The 17301-nt window shown below is 45.3% G+C and overlaps 1 protein-coding gene across 1 annotated transcript in view; it reads right to left on the bottom strand.

Annotated features, from left to right (window-relative positions):
• The window catches only part of RCBTB2 (regulator of chromosome condensation (RCC1) and BTB (POZ) domain containing protein 2), a 40274-nt gene that overhangs the window by 19896 nt on the left and 3077 nt on the right, over positions 1 to 17301 (bottom strand). The window contains exons 2-6 of the mRNA XM_015414143.1: positions 16248 to 16398; positions 11726 to 11892; positions 8010 to 8168; positions 4575 to 4682; positions 392 to 534 (exon numbers count right to left, since the gene is read on the bottom strand). Coding sequence (XP_015269629.1) covers positions 392 to 534; positions 4575 to 4682; positions 8010 to 8168; positions 11726 to 11892; positions 16248 to 16398 — 728 coding nt within the window. The remainder of the gene's footprint in view (positions 1 to 391; positions 535 to 4574; positions 4683 to 8009; positions 8169 to 11725; positions 11893 to 16247; positions 16399 to 17301) is intronic.

Genomic DNA, 17301 nt, shown 5'->3' with positions numbered 1-17301 from the left:
AAGGAAAAAAGCTTTTCCCCACCCCGCTTGGGGGGGGGGGGTTGGGGGTTGAGAACGCATTTAAAGTTAAAGTGGCTTTCTTTCTCTGCTCCCCCCACACACACACCTCAAGCCTATCTAGGGAAGGGAACACTGGCCGGGGAAAGGAAGACCGATCGAGGAGGCATGCCTCCCCTTCACTTCCCCAGCTGATCTGCCGGGAGCCACACAATATGTGTGAAAGAGCCGCATGTGGCTCCCGAGCCGCAGTTTAGCCACCCCGGCTTTAGACCCAAATAATGGCACTTTTTTCTTAGATCCTAACTTAATAGAGAAAATCTTGGGGGGGGGGGGTTTATCATTGCTACAATACTATCATTGTTAACTGAGTGACTCTGAATAATGTTATTACCTGTCCTTATCCACAGTGACGGGTGCAGGGTAAGACTGGTTACTTCTGTTGCCGGTGCCCAGCTGGCCATAGGAATTGGCCCCCCAGGCATACAGCTGGCCTTCATCTGTCAGCACTAATGTATGCGCGAACCCACAGGCCACCTACAAAAAAGATAATCAATTCCTAAAGTGATTTGCATTTTTACACCTGGAGAAATAAAAACGCAGGCAAACACAAAGGGTTTTTTTTTTTGCAGTCTGGTATACGTGCTACAACAAAAATACTGCAACAGTGCAAACTATACAATAGATCATATGAAAAATAACAGAATAATCATTCCATGATGTTTAATCTTATTCTTTTTTCAATCTAGACGTCATAAGATGGATATACACAACGTCATGAAGAAGTGAAGGACGAACTTCTACGGAGTAACCGTTTCGTTTCGATATCTCTTTTTCATACAAATATCAGTTAGTTCTGCTTCCACATACTCTTTCACCTTTCCAAAGGATATCTCTAATTCCAAAACTGCTAAAGGACAGCTTATAACTGGCCCATGGCCTATGTATCAAATCGGGCTGTTCAGTCGCACAGTCGAGTCCGACGCTTCATGACCCCATGGACCAGCTCCCGCCAGCCCCTCCTGTCTTCCGCCGTCCTCTGAAGTTGGCTCAATTTCATGTTCGTTGCATCGATGACACTGTCTAACCATCTCATCCTTTGCCGTCCCCGTCTTCTTTGACCTTCAATCTTTCCCAGCATCAGGGTCTTCTCCAGTGAGTGCTCCCTTCGCATTTGGTGGCCAAAGTATTTGAGCTTCAGTTTCATTATCTGGCCTTCCAGGGAACAGTCAGGGTTGATTTCTTTGAGGATTGACTGATTTGTTCTTCTTGCAGTCCAAGGGACTCTCAAGAGTCTCCTCCAGCACCATAGTTCAAAAGAATCTATTCTTCGGCGCTCGGCCTTCCTTATAGTCCAACTCTCACAGCCATACATGACTACTGGGAATACCATTGCTTTGACCATGCGGACTTTTGTTGGCAGGGTGATGTCTCTACTTTTTATCATGCTGTTTAGGTTCGCCATCACTTTCCTCCCAAGGAGCAGGCGTCTTTTAATTTCATGGCTGCAGTCACAGTCTGCGGTGATCTGGGATCCCAGGAACGTGAAGTCTGTCACTACTTCCACGACTTCCCCTTCTATTTGCCAAGGAGTGATGGGGCCGGATGCCATGATCTTAGTTTTTTTGATGTTGAGCTTCAAGCCCACATCCTTGTTGTACTCCTTTTCCTATGCTGAACCAATCAGTTGTTCCATATCCGGTTCTGACTGTTGCTTCTTGGCCCTTATACAGGTTTCTCAAGAGACATGTGAGGTGGTCTGGTACTCCCATCTCTTTAAGGACCTGCCATAGTTTGTTGTGATCCACACAGTCAAAGGCTTTAGCATAGTCAATGAAGCAGAAGTAGATGTTTTTCTGGTACTCTCTTGCTTTCTCCATAATCCAGCGAATGTTGGCAATTTGATCTCTAGTTCCTCCTCCTGGCAACCCCCAAACCCTCACACCCTTCCCTACTTCCTCCTCTCCTTCCCACCTACCCGCCCACCCACCCACCTACCTAACTTTTATCTACCCCCAGTCTGGAGCTATATTTATTATTGATTTATTTCATTTGTACCCCACTTTCCTCCCTAAAGGGGACCCAAAGGAGCTTACATCATTCTCCTCTCCTCCGCGTTATCTTCAGAACAAACCTGCGAGCTGGAGCGGACTGGGAGAGAAAATGGCTCCCTCCCCAGCCCACCCTGGCCCTACTCTCAAAAGAGGGAGGGAGAGAGGAAAGGCAGTCCGCCTGCCCCTGCCTCATCCTCCCCATAGTGGGGGGGGGGGCTGCTTAACCAGTTGGCTGAGTGCCGCTTACGTTGCCTCACACCAGCTTGGGCAGTCTGAACGTTCCTTGCCTCCCATCAGGCTCTGGTGGACTGGGTGCCTCCTCCCCTGCCTTGCCTCAGGTGGACTGGGTGGCACCTCTCCCTGCTCTGCGCAGGCCCTAAGTGGGCAAGGCTTAGCCCTTCTGTCACAGGACTGACCCAATGAGTTCCATGGCAGAATGTGGATTCAAGATCCTCGTCTGAAACCCTCACTTTTGTGGGGTGCCTGCTGTTCAGCAGCAAGCATCCTGGTCTGGGTGAAGCGTGCAAGTCGGGTAGTAGCTAGTAGTCCAGTGACTGCTGTTAGGCATGCCCGTATGGATCTTCTCTCAAAGACCAAAACAGCTCTGGAAAGGGCTCCATCTCTCCCCCTGATTTTTGCTAACAGAAACCAAGCCTGGAAGGCTGGCAATACTGTTGTGATTGCCCAAAACAGCTACTGAGGGTGTTTGTTTCTTAAAGCTATAAGCACTGCTTCTATCATTTGAGAGTTTTAACCGTATTATTATTACTATTTCAGTTTTTTCTGCAAAACTTGGGTTTTATTCAGGTTTATAGAAAGATCTGTCTTGTCCAGTCATGGCTCCAGTTTCCAGATTTGAGTGTTCACAGATTTGGCCATGTTGAGAATTAGATATACTGGTGCCTCATTAAAACGTTGGAACAATTACATTTGTGGAGAACTCTTTCTTTAGCAACCCACATGTAAAACATCATGCCCAACAGTTCTGCCTAATCAGAGGCACGCATATAATGCTTTATGAATAATAGCTAAAGCCTAAATGCTAACTGAATTGCCTGGATATTGCCAACCACCTGTGTATCAGTCTGTGAGACTTTCAGACATCTTTCAGATATACTTTGATACCTAAGGTATACACAAATTTAAAGAGCTGCCATGACAACAGGCCAGATAAGACACATCCAAGGAAACAGCAAAGATGCCCAAGGTTAGGGGGGAGGGGTTACTTCCCACTGTCCTGGCAAAAGATTGTTAACAGAAGTACCAAGGATATGACACTATAAACGTTAAACTTTTAAAAAGGTAATTAAAAGCTGAAATAGGTGATATTCAAAGTATGTTGTCAGTGACGAAAACATACAAACACAGACACACACAGCAAACAGTGTCTAGCTCAAAGAGGAGATGCTATTAAAGGTCTGCTCCCTGCTGGTTCAACTTGGAAATCATAATTTCACTTTTGCTTCTCTCTTGTGCCAACTGAACCTGTGAATCTTTATTTTTGCATGGCTTTCTGTTTCCCCACATCTAACTTTTCACCAAACTGCCTTTTCCCCAGCATTATCTGTGACTCAATACATAAATACAACAAGACAGGTGGCTAGATTTTGTGCCCAGGTTTACAAGGAGTGTAAAATGCATTGCAATTAGATTTTATAATTTTATAGCTGTCTTATTTTATCTCTATGTTATAGTCACAGATTTTTAAATTTAAGTATGCCACTGGTGGTTTTATCTCATATTTATTATTCAGATGTTTTAATGTAAAATGATTGAGTGCACTGGTCATTGACTGTAACAATAAAGTTTGATTGGTTTGATACATAAATATGTATCATCTGCACATGCATATAAATTGCATTAAAGATACCAACAGTGAGAATGGGTGAACCAAAAATAAAGTTCACAGTTACAACACACACAAACAAACAAACAACGCGCCCCCCCAAAAAAGGTGGCATACTTTTCCATTCACAATCCAATTTTTTTTTAAATCCTGCCATTAATCTGGACATGTGTCAACGGCTCTTATCTATGATTTGGCCAGATTACACCTCCATATCAAGTGGATTTTCAGACAGATGCAGCAAATTATCTGGATTTACACTTGAAAGACAGCTTTTTAACTTTCATGGAACATTTCTTCAAGCACGATGTTAAACAAACAAATTAACAAACAAAGGATGGGGGAAGAAGAAAGAGAGAGATGTTACTCGTACAGAACACAGTGGAGGCCATACCGCAAATGTAATTTTATCATGGATGTTTTCAGTCGTTAGCCACTTTGGAGGCCCTTGTAAATCCAGAAAAACGTTATACAAAATTTTGTAAGTAAATAAATATGGAGCAGCCTTTAAAGGGATTGTGAGTGACCCTTGGCAGCATAACTCTGACTACTGTTTTAGGTCCCCTGTAAAAACAAGCACCATCTCCTGTCCCATTATTAAAGTTACATTCTCTATATTTAAGACAGTTTGATACCCGTGACTGTGACAAAGGCATGGGCGTGAAGACCAAACATACCCGCTGCACACGAATGCCTTGCAGAGCGGCTATTCTGCAGGGCGTGGGCTGGTTGCCATTGTTGCCCAGTCCGAGCTGTCCATTGCCATTGTAACCCCAGACATAGACCTTAAAAACAACAACACAGAGGTTCTGATTTGCATATAGTCATAAGAATGAGGGGGAAACACAAGTCAACACCTTGAAATTCACTCATCTTGTGTAAGTTGCTTTTTTAACCATAAAAAGCCCAGCAATTTTTCTTCTCTTGAAAGTCACATTTTCCACCAAAATGCTCACTACGCGTACGAAGATGATGCCCATAACAATTCTGTCAGTCTCTCTCTGTGTGTGTGTGTGTGTGTAAAGTGCTGTCAAGTCGCAGCTGACACATGGCGACCCTAGAGGGGTTTAAAGAAAAGCGACAAGCAGAGGTGGTTCTGCCATTGCCTGCCTCTGTGTTAGCAACCCTGGAATTCCTGGGCGGTCTCCCATCCAAATACCAACCAGGGCTGACCCTGCTTAGCTTCTGAGATCTGACAAGACTGGGCCTGCCTGGGCCATCCAGGTCAGGGCAAGAGATGAACAGAGGTGGGTTTGTCATCGCCTGCCTCTGCATAGCAACCCTGGACTTCCTTGGTGGTCTCTCATCCAAATAGTAACCAGGGCTGACCCTGCTTAGCAGGCAAGATCTGATGAGATCAGGCTAGCCTGGACCAATCAGATCAGGGCTTGTTATTTTAGCACACCTGAAATCTGTAAAAAAAAATAAAATGCTCCTGTCCCCACATGATGGGTATGGGGTGGGGAAGCTGACCCCAAACTATTCATTTGTGTCCAGGATAAGAATATGCCTGTATACTGTTAGGTGCCACCATTCAGATTCCATCCCCAACCCCAACCCCCACATCAGTGTTCCCTCTAAGCTGACTTAGCGTGAGCCAGCTCACAGTTTTTTAGCCTCCGGCTCACACACTTCTGTCTTAGCTCAGGAAGAAGGGCTCCAGAGCAGGCTAATCTGTGGAGTAGACAAATCGCTCCCTCACAGCTTTAATGCCCAGTAACTCACAAAGTCGAATTTTTGCCCACAAGACTCCACAGCTTAGAGGGAACATTGCCCCCACATCCTCTCCATTCAATTTGTTTCCAGGAACAATTCAAGGTGCTGAAGCTGACCTTTAAAAGTCAACGCCAGCACCTTGAGTTGTGCCTGGAAACAAACGGGGAACCAGTGCAGATGGGCCAAGGCTAGAGTGAGATGGTCCTAGCTACCCATTCCAGTCAACGCCTTGGGGGCAGCATCCTGCGCCAACTCGCGTGTTGAACATTTTTCAAGGGCTGCCCCAGGTAAAAACATCACATGCCAAGCCTGCAGACTGTGTGAACTCAGTCAATAGCATCATGCGAACAGGCAACATGGGACCGGGCTGGTGTTACCCCTGGAGGGACAACCGAACTAAAGATTAAGTTTCTCATCCTCTGGATACTGGTGAGGAGCGATCCATAACAAAAAAATTTAAAACCCACTTCCTGCAGATAAAACATCTTGCGAAGAAAACATTAGCAGTATTGCTGATAGCGGTATTTTGAAGGGCAGGTATTAATTCAGGAGTTTTAAAATTATACATACACCAGTTTGGTGTAGTGGTTAAGAACATAACATAAGAACATAAGAGATGCCAATGTTGGATCAGGCCAAAGGCCCATCCCGTCCAACACTCTGTATCACACAGTGGCCAGAAACACCAGGTGCCATCAGGAGGTCCACCAGTGGGGCCAGGACATTAGAAGCCCTCCCACTGTTGATCCCCCCCAAGCACCAAGATGACAGAGCATCACTTGCCCCAGAGTCCCCATCTATACCTTGTGGTTAATAGCTACTGATGGACCTCTGCTCCATATGCTTATCTAATTCCCTTTTGAAGCCGTCCATGCTTGTAGCCGCCACCACTTCCTGTGGCAGTGAATTCCAAGTGTTAATCACTCTTTGGGTGAAGAAGTACTTCCTTTTATCCGTTCTAACCCGACCACTCAGCAATTTCATGGAGTGCCCACGAGTTCTTGTATTGTGAGAAAGGGAGAAAAGTACCTCTTTCTCTACCTGCTCTTTCCCGTGCATAATCTTATAAACCTCAATCATGTCACCCCTCAGACTTTCTCCAACCTAAAGAGCCCTAAGCGCCTTAACCTTTCCTCATAGGGAAAGTGTTCCAACCCTTTTATCATTCGAGTTGCCCTTTTCTGCACTTTTTCCAAAGCTATAAATTAAGTTAAGTGCGCGGACTCTAATCTGGGAGAACCGGATTGGATTCCCATCTCCTCCACTTGCACCTGGCTGGATGACATTGGGCAAGCCGTAGCTCTGATAAGAGCTGTCCATGAAAAAGAGCAGTTTCTGTCAGAGCTTTCTTCTTCTATTTATTGTCTGCCATTCTCACCAAGACTTCAGTCGGGCACAAAACAAACAATTCCAAGAGAACATGTCTGCAGTTGATTACAGTCATGAGGAGAAAAGTATTGTGTTAGCTGGCAAGGGGGGGGGGATGACCAGTAACCTGATAAAAAGAAGAAGTTTGTTTTATACCCTGCCCTTCACTACCCGAAGGAGTCTCAGAGTGGCTTACAATCACCTTCCCTTCCTCTCCCCACAACAGACACCCTGTGAGGTAGGTGGGACTGAGAGAGTGCTGAGAGAACTGTGACTAGCCCAAGGTCACCCAAAGACATGGGGGTCTCAAAGACATAAGAAATCCTTTGATTGTAACTTTTCCTGAACAGTCATAGGAAGTCAGAATTGTGATAAAGGTTGAGATGTCAGAAAACATACTTAATGGCATACTTAACAAGGACTTTGTTGACACATTAGTGCCTAGCAATGCTCCTTCTAAGCTGTAGAGTCTTGTGAGCAAAAATTCTTCTTTGTGAGCTACTGGCATGGTGAGCGAGCGATTTTGGCTGCTGCATAAATTAGTTTGCTTTGAAGCCATCCTTCCTGGGCTAAGACGGAAATCTGTGAGCCAGAGGCTAAAAAACTGTGAGCTAGCCCACACTAACTCAGCTTAGGGGGAACACTGGTGCCTTGGACTTTTCCCCTCTAGTTCTCAGGTTTTTTTGAAAAAAACATGTCTCACTCCGAATAAAGTTTTGTAAGAGTTCAAGACTTCTGTTTGGGGAAGCCTGAATATAACATTCTTCTGCATTAGTGTTGCCAAGTTCGTGGGTTATGAGGGTTTTTTTCTCAGCTCTGCATAGACTTCAAGATGTCATGCAACATGACTAAGCATTGAAGCTTGCGTGCACAATGCACAGCATGTGACAAAAAAAACCCCCACCGCATGTGGGCAAATTACGATCACAGTTTCACTCCGCAATGCCCAGCGGTATTTACACCACCAACGTTGTACAAAAACAATCAGACGCAGTCACCACGCTGGTAACACCAACGAACACTCTTACCTCACCATTTTCTACCAGAGCCACCGAGCACATCTGGCCGCAAGCAATGCCAATTGCGATCCTATTTTGTAAACAGCTGGTAACCCTTCGTGGAATGGGCTGATTGGCTGTTGAGCCAGATCCGACTTGCCCTGCGTTGTTATAGCCCCACGCGTAGACCTGCAGAGAGAAGCCAGCGATTGACAAACTATATTACGCTGATGTAATCCCATATTTGACGGAACTGTCGGCTTTTTCTTATTGCATGTAAAACCCTAGCATGTCGAAGGTTTGAAACTAAACAGATTTTTCCCTATACATTCTGGGACAACAACTTCATTTCTTCTGAACGGGTTCTGGCACCAAGTGGTGCCTTTCTAATGCAGTTAGCCACATTTCTCACTCACACACCCAGCCTCCTAATCTGGGCCCGTGCAGGCAGTGAGTGACGGCCGGGCCTGCTGCCCAGTTAAAGTCCCTGCAGCAAAGATCAGAGGCAAAACTCCCTGCCCCCAGAGCCAAGCCAGTCAAGAAAACACTAACATTTTAGAAATCTTCAGGTGGGTAGCTATGCTGGTCTGAAGCAACAGAACAAAGTTTGTCCAGTGCAAGCCCGTAGCTAACGTGGGGCCCACTGGGCCCGGCCCACTAGCATTTCTTCTGGGCCCCTCCCTCCTGGGCTGGCCACTCCCTGCCTAGCTTCACAACTTCAGCAGGTATGCAGTGCTCCAGGAGAGAGATGAAGCTACGGCTGCTGGGCATTCCCCCCCCCCCCCCCGCCGCCCTGGAGTCTGGCGGGGGTGCAGGGCTGCCTTAGGGGAAGGCTGGCTTCTAAGGAGTTTCACTTAACTGTCGGAGGCCCCCCAGGCCCCCTCCTAGAAATATCCCTAGCTACAGGACTGGTCCAGTGGTACCTTTAAGACCAACAAAGCTTAATTCTGGTAATAAGCACACGGAAGCTTATACCCAGAATTAAGCTTTGTTGGCCTTTTTTTTTTTTTTTGAGTTTCTCTTTTATTAGTTTTCCATCAAACACAAACAACATATAAGATTCTTCACAAATAATTTTTCTGTTCTCGTCAGCAAAACATATCATATCAATACCCAGTTCAACTGATTATTCCTTCTATACTTCATTCTCCAGCCATTCATAAAATTTTAATCAAATATTCTTGTGTGTGCTTTCTTCTCTCTCCTGTAACCTCATTGTCAGGTTATCCATTTCTGCAATCTCTGTAAATTTTTCTATAAATTCTTCCATTTCTGGAATATTTTCCTGCTTCCAATATTTTGCCAAAGTAATTCTTGCTGCAGTGAGCAAGTGGGTGAGCAGATGTTCATCTACTTTTTCCCAGTTATCCGGCATTATGTTCAGTAATATCTCCGGAGCTAAAGGAATTGGCTTTCTAAAAATTTGTACCAAGACACTATGTACTTCTTTCCAAAACTTCTGAATTTTCATACACGTCCACCAGACATGAAGATAGGTACCTTTCTCAGTTTTGCACTTCCAGCACTTCTCCGATACATTTGAATAACACTTTGCTAAAACTGCTGGGGTAAGGTGCCAGCGGTGGAACATTTTAAAAAGATTTTCCTTCATGGAGGTTGCCTTCATTTTTTTCATATTTCTCCACATTTTCTCCCATTTGGCCCATTCGATATTATGTCCTATATTTTTAGCCCAGTTTATCATTGTGGATTTAACTTCCTCATCTTGCATTTTATCATCTAGCAAATAGTTATAAAATTTTCGAATAAGTTTCTCTTCAGCCCCCATTACACCTTATCAAATTGTAATTGGTCCTTGTTAAATCCTGTTTGCTTATCTTTAACCCACCTAGACTCCAGCTAGTTTCTCTCCCACCATGTTAATACAATTTCCTGAGCTTCCAAAACATTCTGTGTTTTTAATTTTCCATTCTTGTCAAGTAGCTCTCCATATGTAACGTATCTGTTTTTTAGCATAAGATTTGGATTTGAAAAAGCTTCAGGCTTTCCACGTTTTTAATAAAGCCTTTCTCAACCAATGGTTATTAAAGTGAGAGTATACATTTTGCTTGGCGTACCAAGTAAAAGCATGCCAACCTATTAACAGATCATGCCCCTCCAGCTTCAGAGTTCTTAAATCCTCTAATTTAATCCAATCCCTAATCCATAGCATGGAGGCAGCCTGAAAATATAATCACCAATCTGGTAGGCCTAAACCTCCCTTTTCAGTTTGTTGGTCTTAAAGGTGCCGCTGGACTCGAACTTTGTTCTATTTTGGACATCTCTTTTCCCAGGCCACCCAGGGAATTGCTCTACTTCTTTTAGGCTTTTTCCATTTCCAGGCCTTAAAGGCTTTTGGGGGCAACTAGATGGAGCTGCGGTGGCTCAAGTGGTTAAGACGCTGAGCTGCAGGCTGTGGAAGGTCGGTAGTTCAGCAGTTCGAGACCCAAGTGCGCCGCATGACAGAGTGAGCTCCCGTCTCTAGTTCTAGCTCCTGCCAACCTAGCAGTTCGAAAGCAAGAAATTGCAAGTAGATAAATAGGGACCACTTCAGTGGGAAGGTAACAGCGTTCCATGTGCCTTGGTGCTTAGTCATGCCGGCCACATAACCACGGAAATGTCTTCGGACAATCCTCACCTAGTTCTCCTGAGTGTCCCAGACGCAGGGCACAACAGCGGCTAGATGTGCAAGAGCGAAGGAAGAGTGCCAGCCTGCAGCTCTTGCAAAAGCAATGTGAGGAGCTGTGAGTCTTGGCAGATTGACTCCCAGGGAAAGGAGGACTTGTTCGTAAACACCCCACGCGCCTGCTTCAGCGCGGTAGCAACATTGCAAGCTCGGATCCGCTCCTAGCTTGTAGCAATCGCTCCTTGCTCCTCGCCCCTGCAGCCTTGGACTGATTTCCCGGCTCTCTGACCCTTGGCTCTGTTATTTGACTTGATTCCAGACTGTGTCTCCAGTGTCCAGTGTGTGGTCACCGTGGTAACCAGCTGAGCCAGCACACCCACTTTCTTTGTATAGAGTGTGGTGTCAGCAAGCTGCCATAGAGTGGTGTGTTACATCGTAACCGTTGGATTGTGCTCTGTCCCTTCCCCCCCCCCCTGTACCCTCCTGTGTAGGTGTTTACTTTCTTTTGCTTGCTACATCTGCGGAACTGCTCAAGGTCAACCAGCTGGAGGTGGGATGGAGTTATGGCGTTGCTTTGCTTATTATGTATCTGAAGCCTGAGAACTGAACTTGTGTTTATGTTGTAGAACCGTTGTGTTCCCAAGGAATTGGGCGCTAATTTTATCTACACTCCCGCCAGCGGGAATTGGACTCATTGGTCCTAACCTGGTTCAAGTTCCTTTATTATGTTACCCTTTGGGGTCTGTAGTTATTTCTAACAATTCTTGTGTTCCTGATCTAACCATCGCTTTATAATAAATTTGACTTTGTTCTTCAAACGTGGATTTATTTTGAATGCATGGGGAATTGGACATGTGGTGGTGGAAAGTGCTGTTAAGTCGCAGCCGACTTGGGGTGACCCCACAGGGTTTTCAAAGCAGGAAACATCAGGAGATGGCTTGCCATTGCCTGCCCTCTGCACAGCAACCCTGGACAACTCCCATCCGAGTACTAACCAGAGCTAACCCTGCTTAGCTTCTGAGCTCTGACAAGACTGAGCCAGTCTGGGCCATCCAAGTCAGGACATTACATAGCAGAGTACTCAAAAGCAACTTGTTTACACAGTAACAGCCGTTCTTACCTCCCCATCTGATGTTAAAACCATAGAATGATGAGAGCCGCAGGCAACTTCAATCACTTTTTTGTTTGCCAAGTTGGTGGAGACTTGGCAAGGGAGTATGCCGTGATTGGCAGTTCCGTTTCCCAGCTGACTGTAAGAGTTGTGACCCCACGTGTACAGTTCTCCATCTATGATAAAAGGGGGAGAAAGACGGCTTTAAAAAGCATTTTGTAAAAGCTGATCGTATTATGAACAATCCACCTTTTCTTTTTCTAAAAGGACAGGAAAGGTAAGTAATGGCTGCGGCTCTGACCCCAAAAAGTTCTTCTGTACTTTCTCCTCTAATTTGCAGACTACCTTTGCCCGTACGGCCCCGCCCATTATGTTACTTATAGTCCGCCTTTCTCACTTGGACTCAAGGCGGATTACACATTAGCTACTGCTTCGACTGACATTATCTGTCTTTGAAGTTTCTAATAGCGGTTTTTACTTTGTATTTTTTATGTTATAAATTTATGCTCCACAGGAAAACAGGATGTAAACAAAGCAAATAACCAACAATTACGATTTAACCTCTACTTAAAAAGAACATCAGACATTAAATTTCCAGTTCACTCTTTGCAAACAAACCCAAAACCTAAATGTTAATAGTTGAAACAAAAGGGTGAGGGGGTATAGTAACCAATGCTCCCTCTAAGCTGTGGAGTCTTGGTAAAAATTCTACTTTGTGAGCTACTAGCATTAAAGTTGTGAGTGAGCGATTTGACTCCTGCATAAATTAATCTGCTCTAGAGCCATCCTTCCTGAGCTAAGACAAAAATGTGTGAGCCTGAGGCTAAAAAGCTGTGAGCTAGCTCACACTGACTCAGCTTAGAGGGAACACTGATAGTAACCATTTCGAGGGATCTTCCTACTGTTAAAATGCTTTTTAAAAATTATTTCTTTCTTTCAAATAAAAAAGAAGAAGGGGGGGAGCCCAAAATCAAGCAAGCAAATAAGATACTTTTTAAAAGATAGAAAAGGATACATATAAAGACAAAGATACAACAAAAATGGCAGTGGATCTACACACAAATTTCTATAAATGGTTTCCAAATATCTCAGTCCATGCACAATTTCCGTCAATATGCCATGTGTTTAAATACTGATAGAGTTCTAAGGTCCTGAAACCATTGATTCACCAGAGGTGGGCTTTTATCTTTCCAATGTTACAATATGAGTCTTTTAGCTGTAGTAAGGGTACGGAATGTCCACTTTTGTTGACCACTGGTTACTCGTCAATGCTAAAAGAAGCATGCTTTTTAAAAAGGGATTATTAGGGGGGGGGAATCTACCACAGTTTTAGACAAAGAAGAGATTGGATTTATAACCTGCCCTTCACTACCCGAAGGAGTCTCAGAGCGGCTTACAATCTCCTTTCCCTTCCCCTCCCCACAACAGACACCCTGTGAGGTAGATGGGGCTGAGAGAGCTCTTTCGAGGACTGCTCCTGAGAGAACAGCTCTGAAAGAACTTGCGACTGACCCAAGGTCACACCAGCAGCTGCACATGGAAGAGTGGAGAATCAAACCCGGTTCTCCCAGATTAGAGTCCATGCTCCTAACCTCTACACCAAACTTTTATCTCACTCTTCTTATAAGGAGCTTAAGTTAGAATATGCTTTCCTATATCTTCACCACAACCTGGTGAGACAGAGTGCTGGATTCCAGGTCAACCAATGAGCGTCACGGCTCAGTGGAGATCTGAACCCAGGCCTACAAAGTCATAGCCAGACATTCTAACCACACTACGCCATACTGTCTCTTTAAAAAAAAAATGGAACTCTTGTATAGTTCTGAGGAAACAGGATATGTTCAGCACCAGTGTTCCCTCTAAGCTGAGTTAGTGTGAGCTAGCTCACAGTTTTTTAGCCTCTGGTTCACCCATTTTTGCCTTAGCTCAGGAAGTAGGGCTCCAGAGCAAACTAAGTTATGCAGTAATCAAATCACTGGCTCACAACTTTAATGCCAGTAGCTCAGAAAGTAGAATTTTTGCCCACAAGACTCCACAGCTTAGAGGGAACATCCTGTTTCCAGACCCCAAGCCAATCGCCTTGCATGTTTCTGCTTTCACAGATTCTAACCTTGCTGCAAACAGGGAGTTCTGTGAGATCAAAGCTGGCTGCATCATCTGCAAGAGCGGCTTCCCTCCCAAGAAAAGATTCTAACCTTTTCCTGGAAAGCTGAATGACATTCAACAAGAAGCACAGAATGCAAACACATTCATGTGTCCTAATAATTAGGGGAAGAACCAAGAAAGCCCGGCTCCAACCTTAGCATTTTCACACATGGGATCCTCAAATGCAGTAGATTTCCATCCCTCTTTTCCCTCGTTGGGCTGCTCACCCTGCCTCTGTATGCTTGTGAAACTTTCGTGACCCGAGTTCTAAATACCGTCAACAAGGATGCTTTCATTTTGTCACACACAGATCTGCGCATGCGTTAACTGCCGGCAAGTCACTTCTGACTTATGGCAACCCTATGAATCAATAATCTCCAAAAAGTCTTGCTCAGGTCTTGCAAGCTGAAGGCCTTTGTGGACTCCTTGACTGAGTCCATCCATCTCATGCTGGGTCTTCCACTTTTCCTGCTGCCTTCAACTTTTCCTAGCATTATTGTCTTTTCTAGTGAGTCTTGTCTTCTCATGATGTGACCAAAGTAGGATAGGCTCAATTTAGTAAGTTTAGCTTCTAGGGAGAGTTTAAGTTTGATTTGATCTAGGTAAAGGTAAAGGTTCCCTTGCTCGAAAGCCAGTCGAGTCCGACTCTAGGGTCACGGTGCTCATCTCCGTTTCCAAGCTGAAGAGCCAGCGCTGTTCGAAGACGTTTCCGTGGTCCTGTGGCCGGCATGACTAAACACCAGGGCGCACGGAACGCTGTTCCCTTCCCACCGAAGCGGTACCTATTTATCTACTTTCAATTTCTTGCTTTCGAACTGCTAGGTTGGCAGGAGCTGGAGCCAGAGACGGGAGCTCACTCCGTCATGCGGCACACTCGGGTCTCGAACTGCCGAACTACCGACCTTCCACAGCCTGCAGTTCAGCGTCTTAACCACTTGAGCCACCGCAGCTTTGATTTGATCTAGAACCCCACTTATTTGCCTTTTTGGAGGTTCACGATAGCTGTTAAGACTCTCCTCCACCATCTTTCAAATGAACCAGCTTTCTTCCTGTCAGCTTTCTTCATCCTGACAGAAGTGTTCCCCAAAATTATAACATTCTGTCAGATACTGAAGACTGTTCCATTCTACCAATGGCAAAATACAGGAAATCAAATAAAAACCAAGCTCCCAGAATCTAATCTTTAAATCCTGTTGATATCATCGTAAAAGTGTATCCTGCATTCCTCTCACAGGTACAAATTAAATATTATTTTATCCCACACTTTCTCCTAGAAACTCAGGGCGACGCAGGCCTGTAGCTAAGGTGGGGCTTTTGGGGGGCCCTGCCCCCTTTCTTAAAGGCAGAGCACCACAAGAATGTCTCTTGTAAATGCTTTTTTTCCAGTCATATTAAAACATTTTTAAAAGGTGTGTGCTCCTTTAAGCAGAGTGGGGTGCTGTAGTTGACGAATTCCTGCACTGAACAAGGGGGTTGGAGTAGGTGACCTCTAGGATCCCTTCTAACTCTGTGTCAAGAAACGGGTCTCCTTTAAGAGAGTTTTTCTGCCTAAGTGCTAGCTTCCTGGACTATAGAAGTCATCACCCCCACCTGCTGGCCTGTCATCAGAATTGTTCCTTAGGCTGGCAGAAGTGATTAACTTGCAGCAGCTGAGAACTGTCATCTAAAGTGGTGGACAGCTTGCCATTTAGAGAGCTATCCTGGCAACAGCTTTCTCTTGGCTCAACGGCTTTTCTTTCTGCACTGTGAACTTCAGCCCCACCAGAAAAAAATTTGCCCCACAAGCCACAAAATCCTGGCTACGGACCTGGGGTGATGTACATTCCCTTCTCAACTTTGTCATCACAACGGCCTTCTGAGGCAGGTTAGGCTTGGGGGGAAAGAAGAAGAGGAGGAGGAGATTGGATTTATACCCCGCCCTTCACTACCCAAAGGTGTCTCAGAGCAGCTTACAAACTCCTTTCCCTTCCCCTCCCCACAACAGACACCCTGTGAGGTAGGTGGGGCTGAGAGAGCTCTTGACAGAAACTGCTCTTTTTTTCAAGAACAGCTCTTATCAGAACTACGGCTTGCCCAAGGTCATCCAGCCAGGTGCAAGTGGAGGAGTGGGGGAATCAAACCCGGTTCTGCCAGATTAGAATCCGCGCACTTAACCACGACACCAAACTGGCTCTCCAGTTTGAGAGAAAGAAAGGGAGAGAGAGAGAAGGAGAGACCAGGTCTAAGGTCATGCATAGAGTTTCATAACAGAGTAAACCCAGGACTGCACATCATAATAATTTAACCACTATATAGCACTGCCTCTCCACACTAGAATGGCTCTCCAATATTCCCATCAAAGGGTTCGACTCACACATACTGCTGAGTTTCAAAGCACAGAACATACCGGTAGTAGCTGCCACAACGTGAGGGCCTGTCCCACAGCTCAGGCAAGCTATCTTCTTGCCGCATAATATATCTATTCGTCGTGGTTGGATGGTGCTTTGTGTATCTCCTATTCCCAAACAGCCATTGCAGTTCGTGCCAAGGGCGAAAACCTGTTCCAGAGTTATATGGTTAGTACAGAACAGCACATTTGACTTAGTGAGAATGTTCCTTCCCTCTGGAGATACGAGGAAAGTGTGGTCAGGGCGATCCCCCTGCGCCCCGCCAGCCTGACTGAAGGCAGGACTTACAGAAGAGATCCTCTCCCAATCTGAACCCAGAAATCCCACCTGGAAGAAAAATTCTGCACTCAATCAGGCCAAAAGAAGCTTCTATGCAACAAACAAACACCTTCCACACGCCTGGTGTTTTTGGCCACTGTGTGACAGAGTGTTGGACTGGATGGGCCATTGGCCTGATCCAACACTGGCTTCTCTTATGTTCTTAAACAGCAACAGCAAAACTAGGAACAAATACTAGAAAGAAAATTAAAGGTGGGGTAGCTGTGTTGGTCCAAAGCAGCAGAACAAAGTTTGAGTCCAGTGGCACCTTTAAGACCAACACAGTTTTATTCAAAGTGTACGCTTTCATTTGCAAAGCACATGTCTGAAGAAGTGTGCTTTGCACACAAAAGCTTAAACTTTGAGAATAAAACTTTGTTGGTCTTAAAGGCGCCACTGGACTCAAACTTTTTTCTAGAAAGAAAAGGGAATTAGATTCTCCCCACCCCACCCCAAACTGATGCACGCACTGAGTTTCAGATGGGAAATGAACCCTGCAGAGAAATCCTGCAGAAAATCAGCAGAACCAAACAATATTGACAGGAAAGGATCCCCCAAAAAAGAGACATTCACAGCAAAGCCCGCTGTTCCGGTCTCCTTTAGAGGAGGTAACCCTGGGCAAGGATGCTGGCAAACAGTGTCTCCCACCATCCCAGGCCGGCCTGTCTGCTGCCACTCAAAATCACAGGTTCTGTTGTGGGACCTCTGCCCAAAGGCAGCACCAGTAGGGACGAA

Source organism: Gekko japonicus, unplaced genomic scaffold (assembly GCF_001447785.1).
Source record: "Gekko japonicus isolate JY-2015 unplaced genomic scaffold, Gekko_japonicus_V1.1 scaffold1230, whole genome shotgun sequence".
In the NCBI taxonomy this organism is placed as follows: domain Eukaryota; kingdom Metazoa; phylum Chordata; class Lepidosauria; order Squamata; family Gekkonidae; genus Gekko; species Gekko japonicus.
This window is presented reverse-complemented; position numbering and strand designations above follow the sequence as displayed.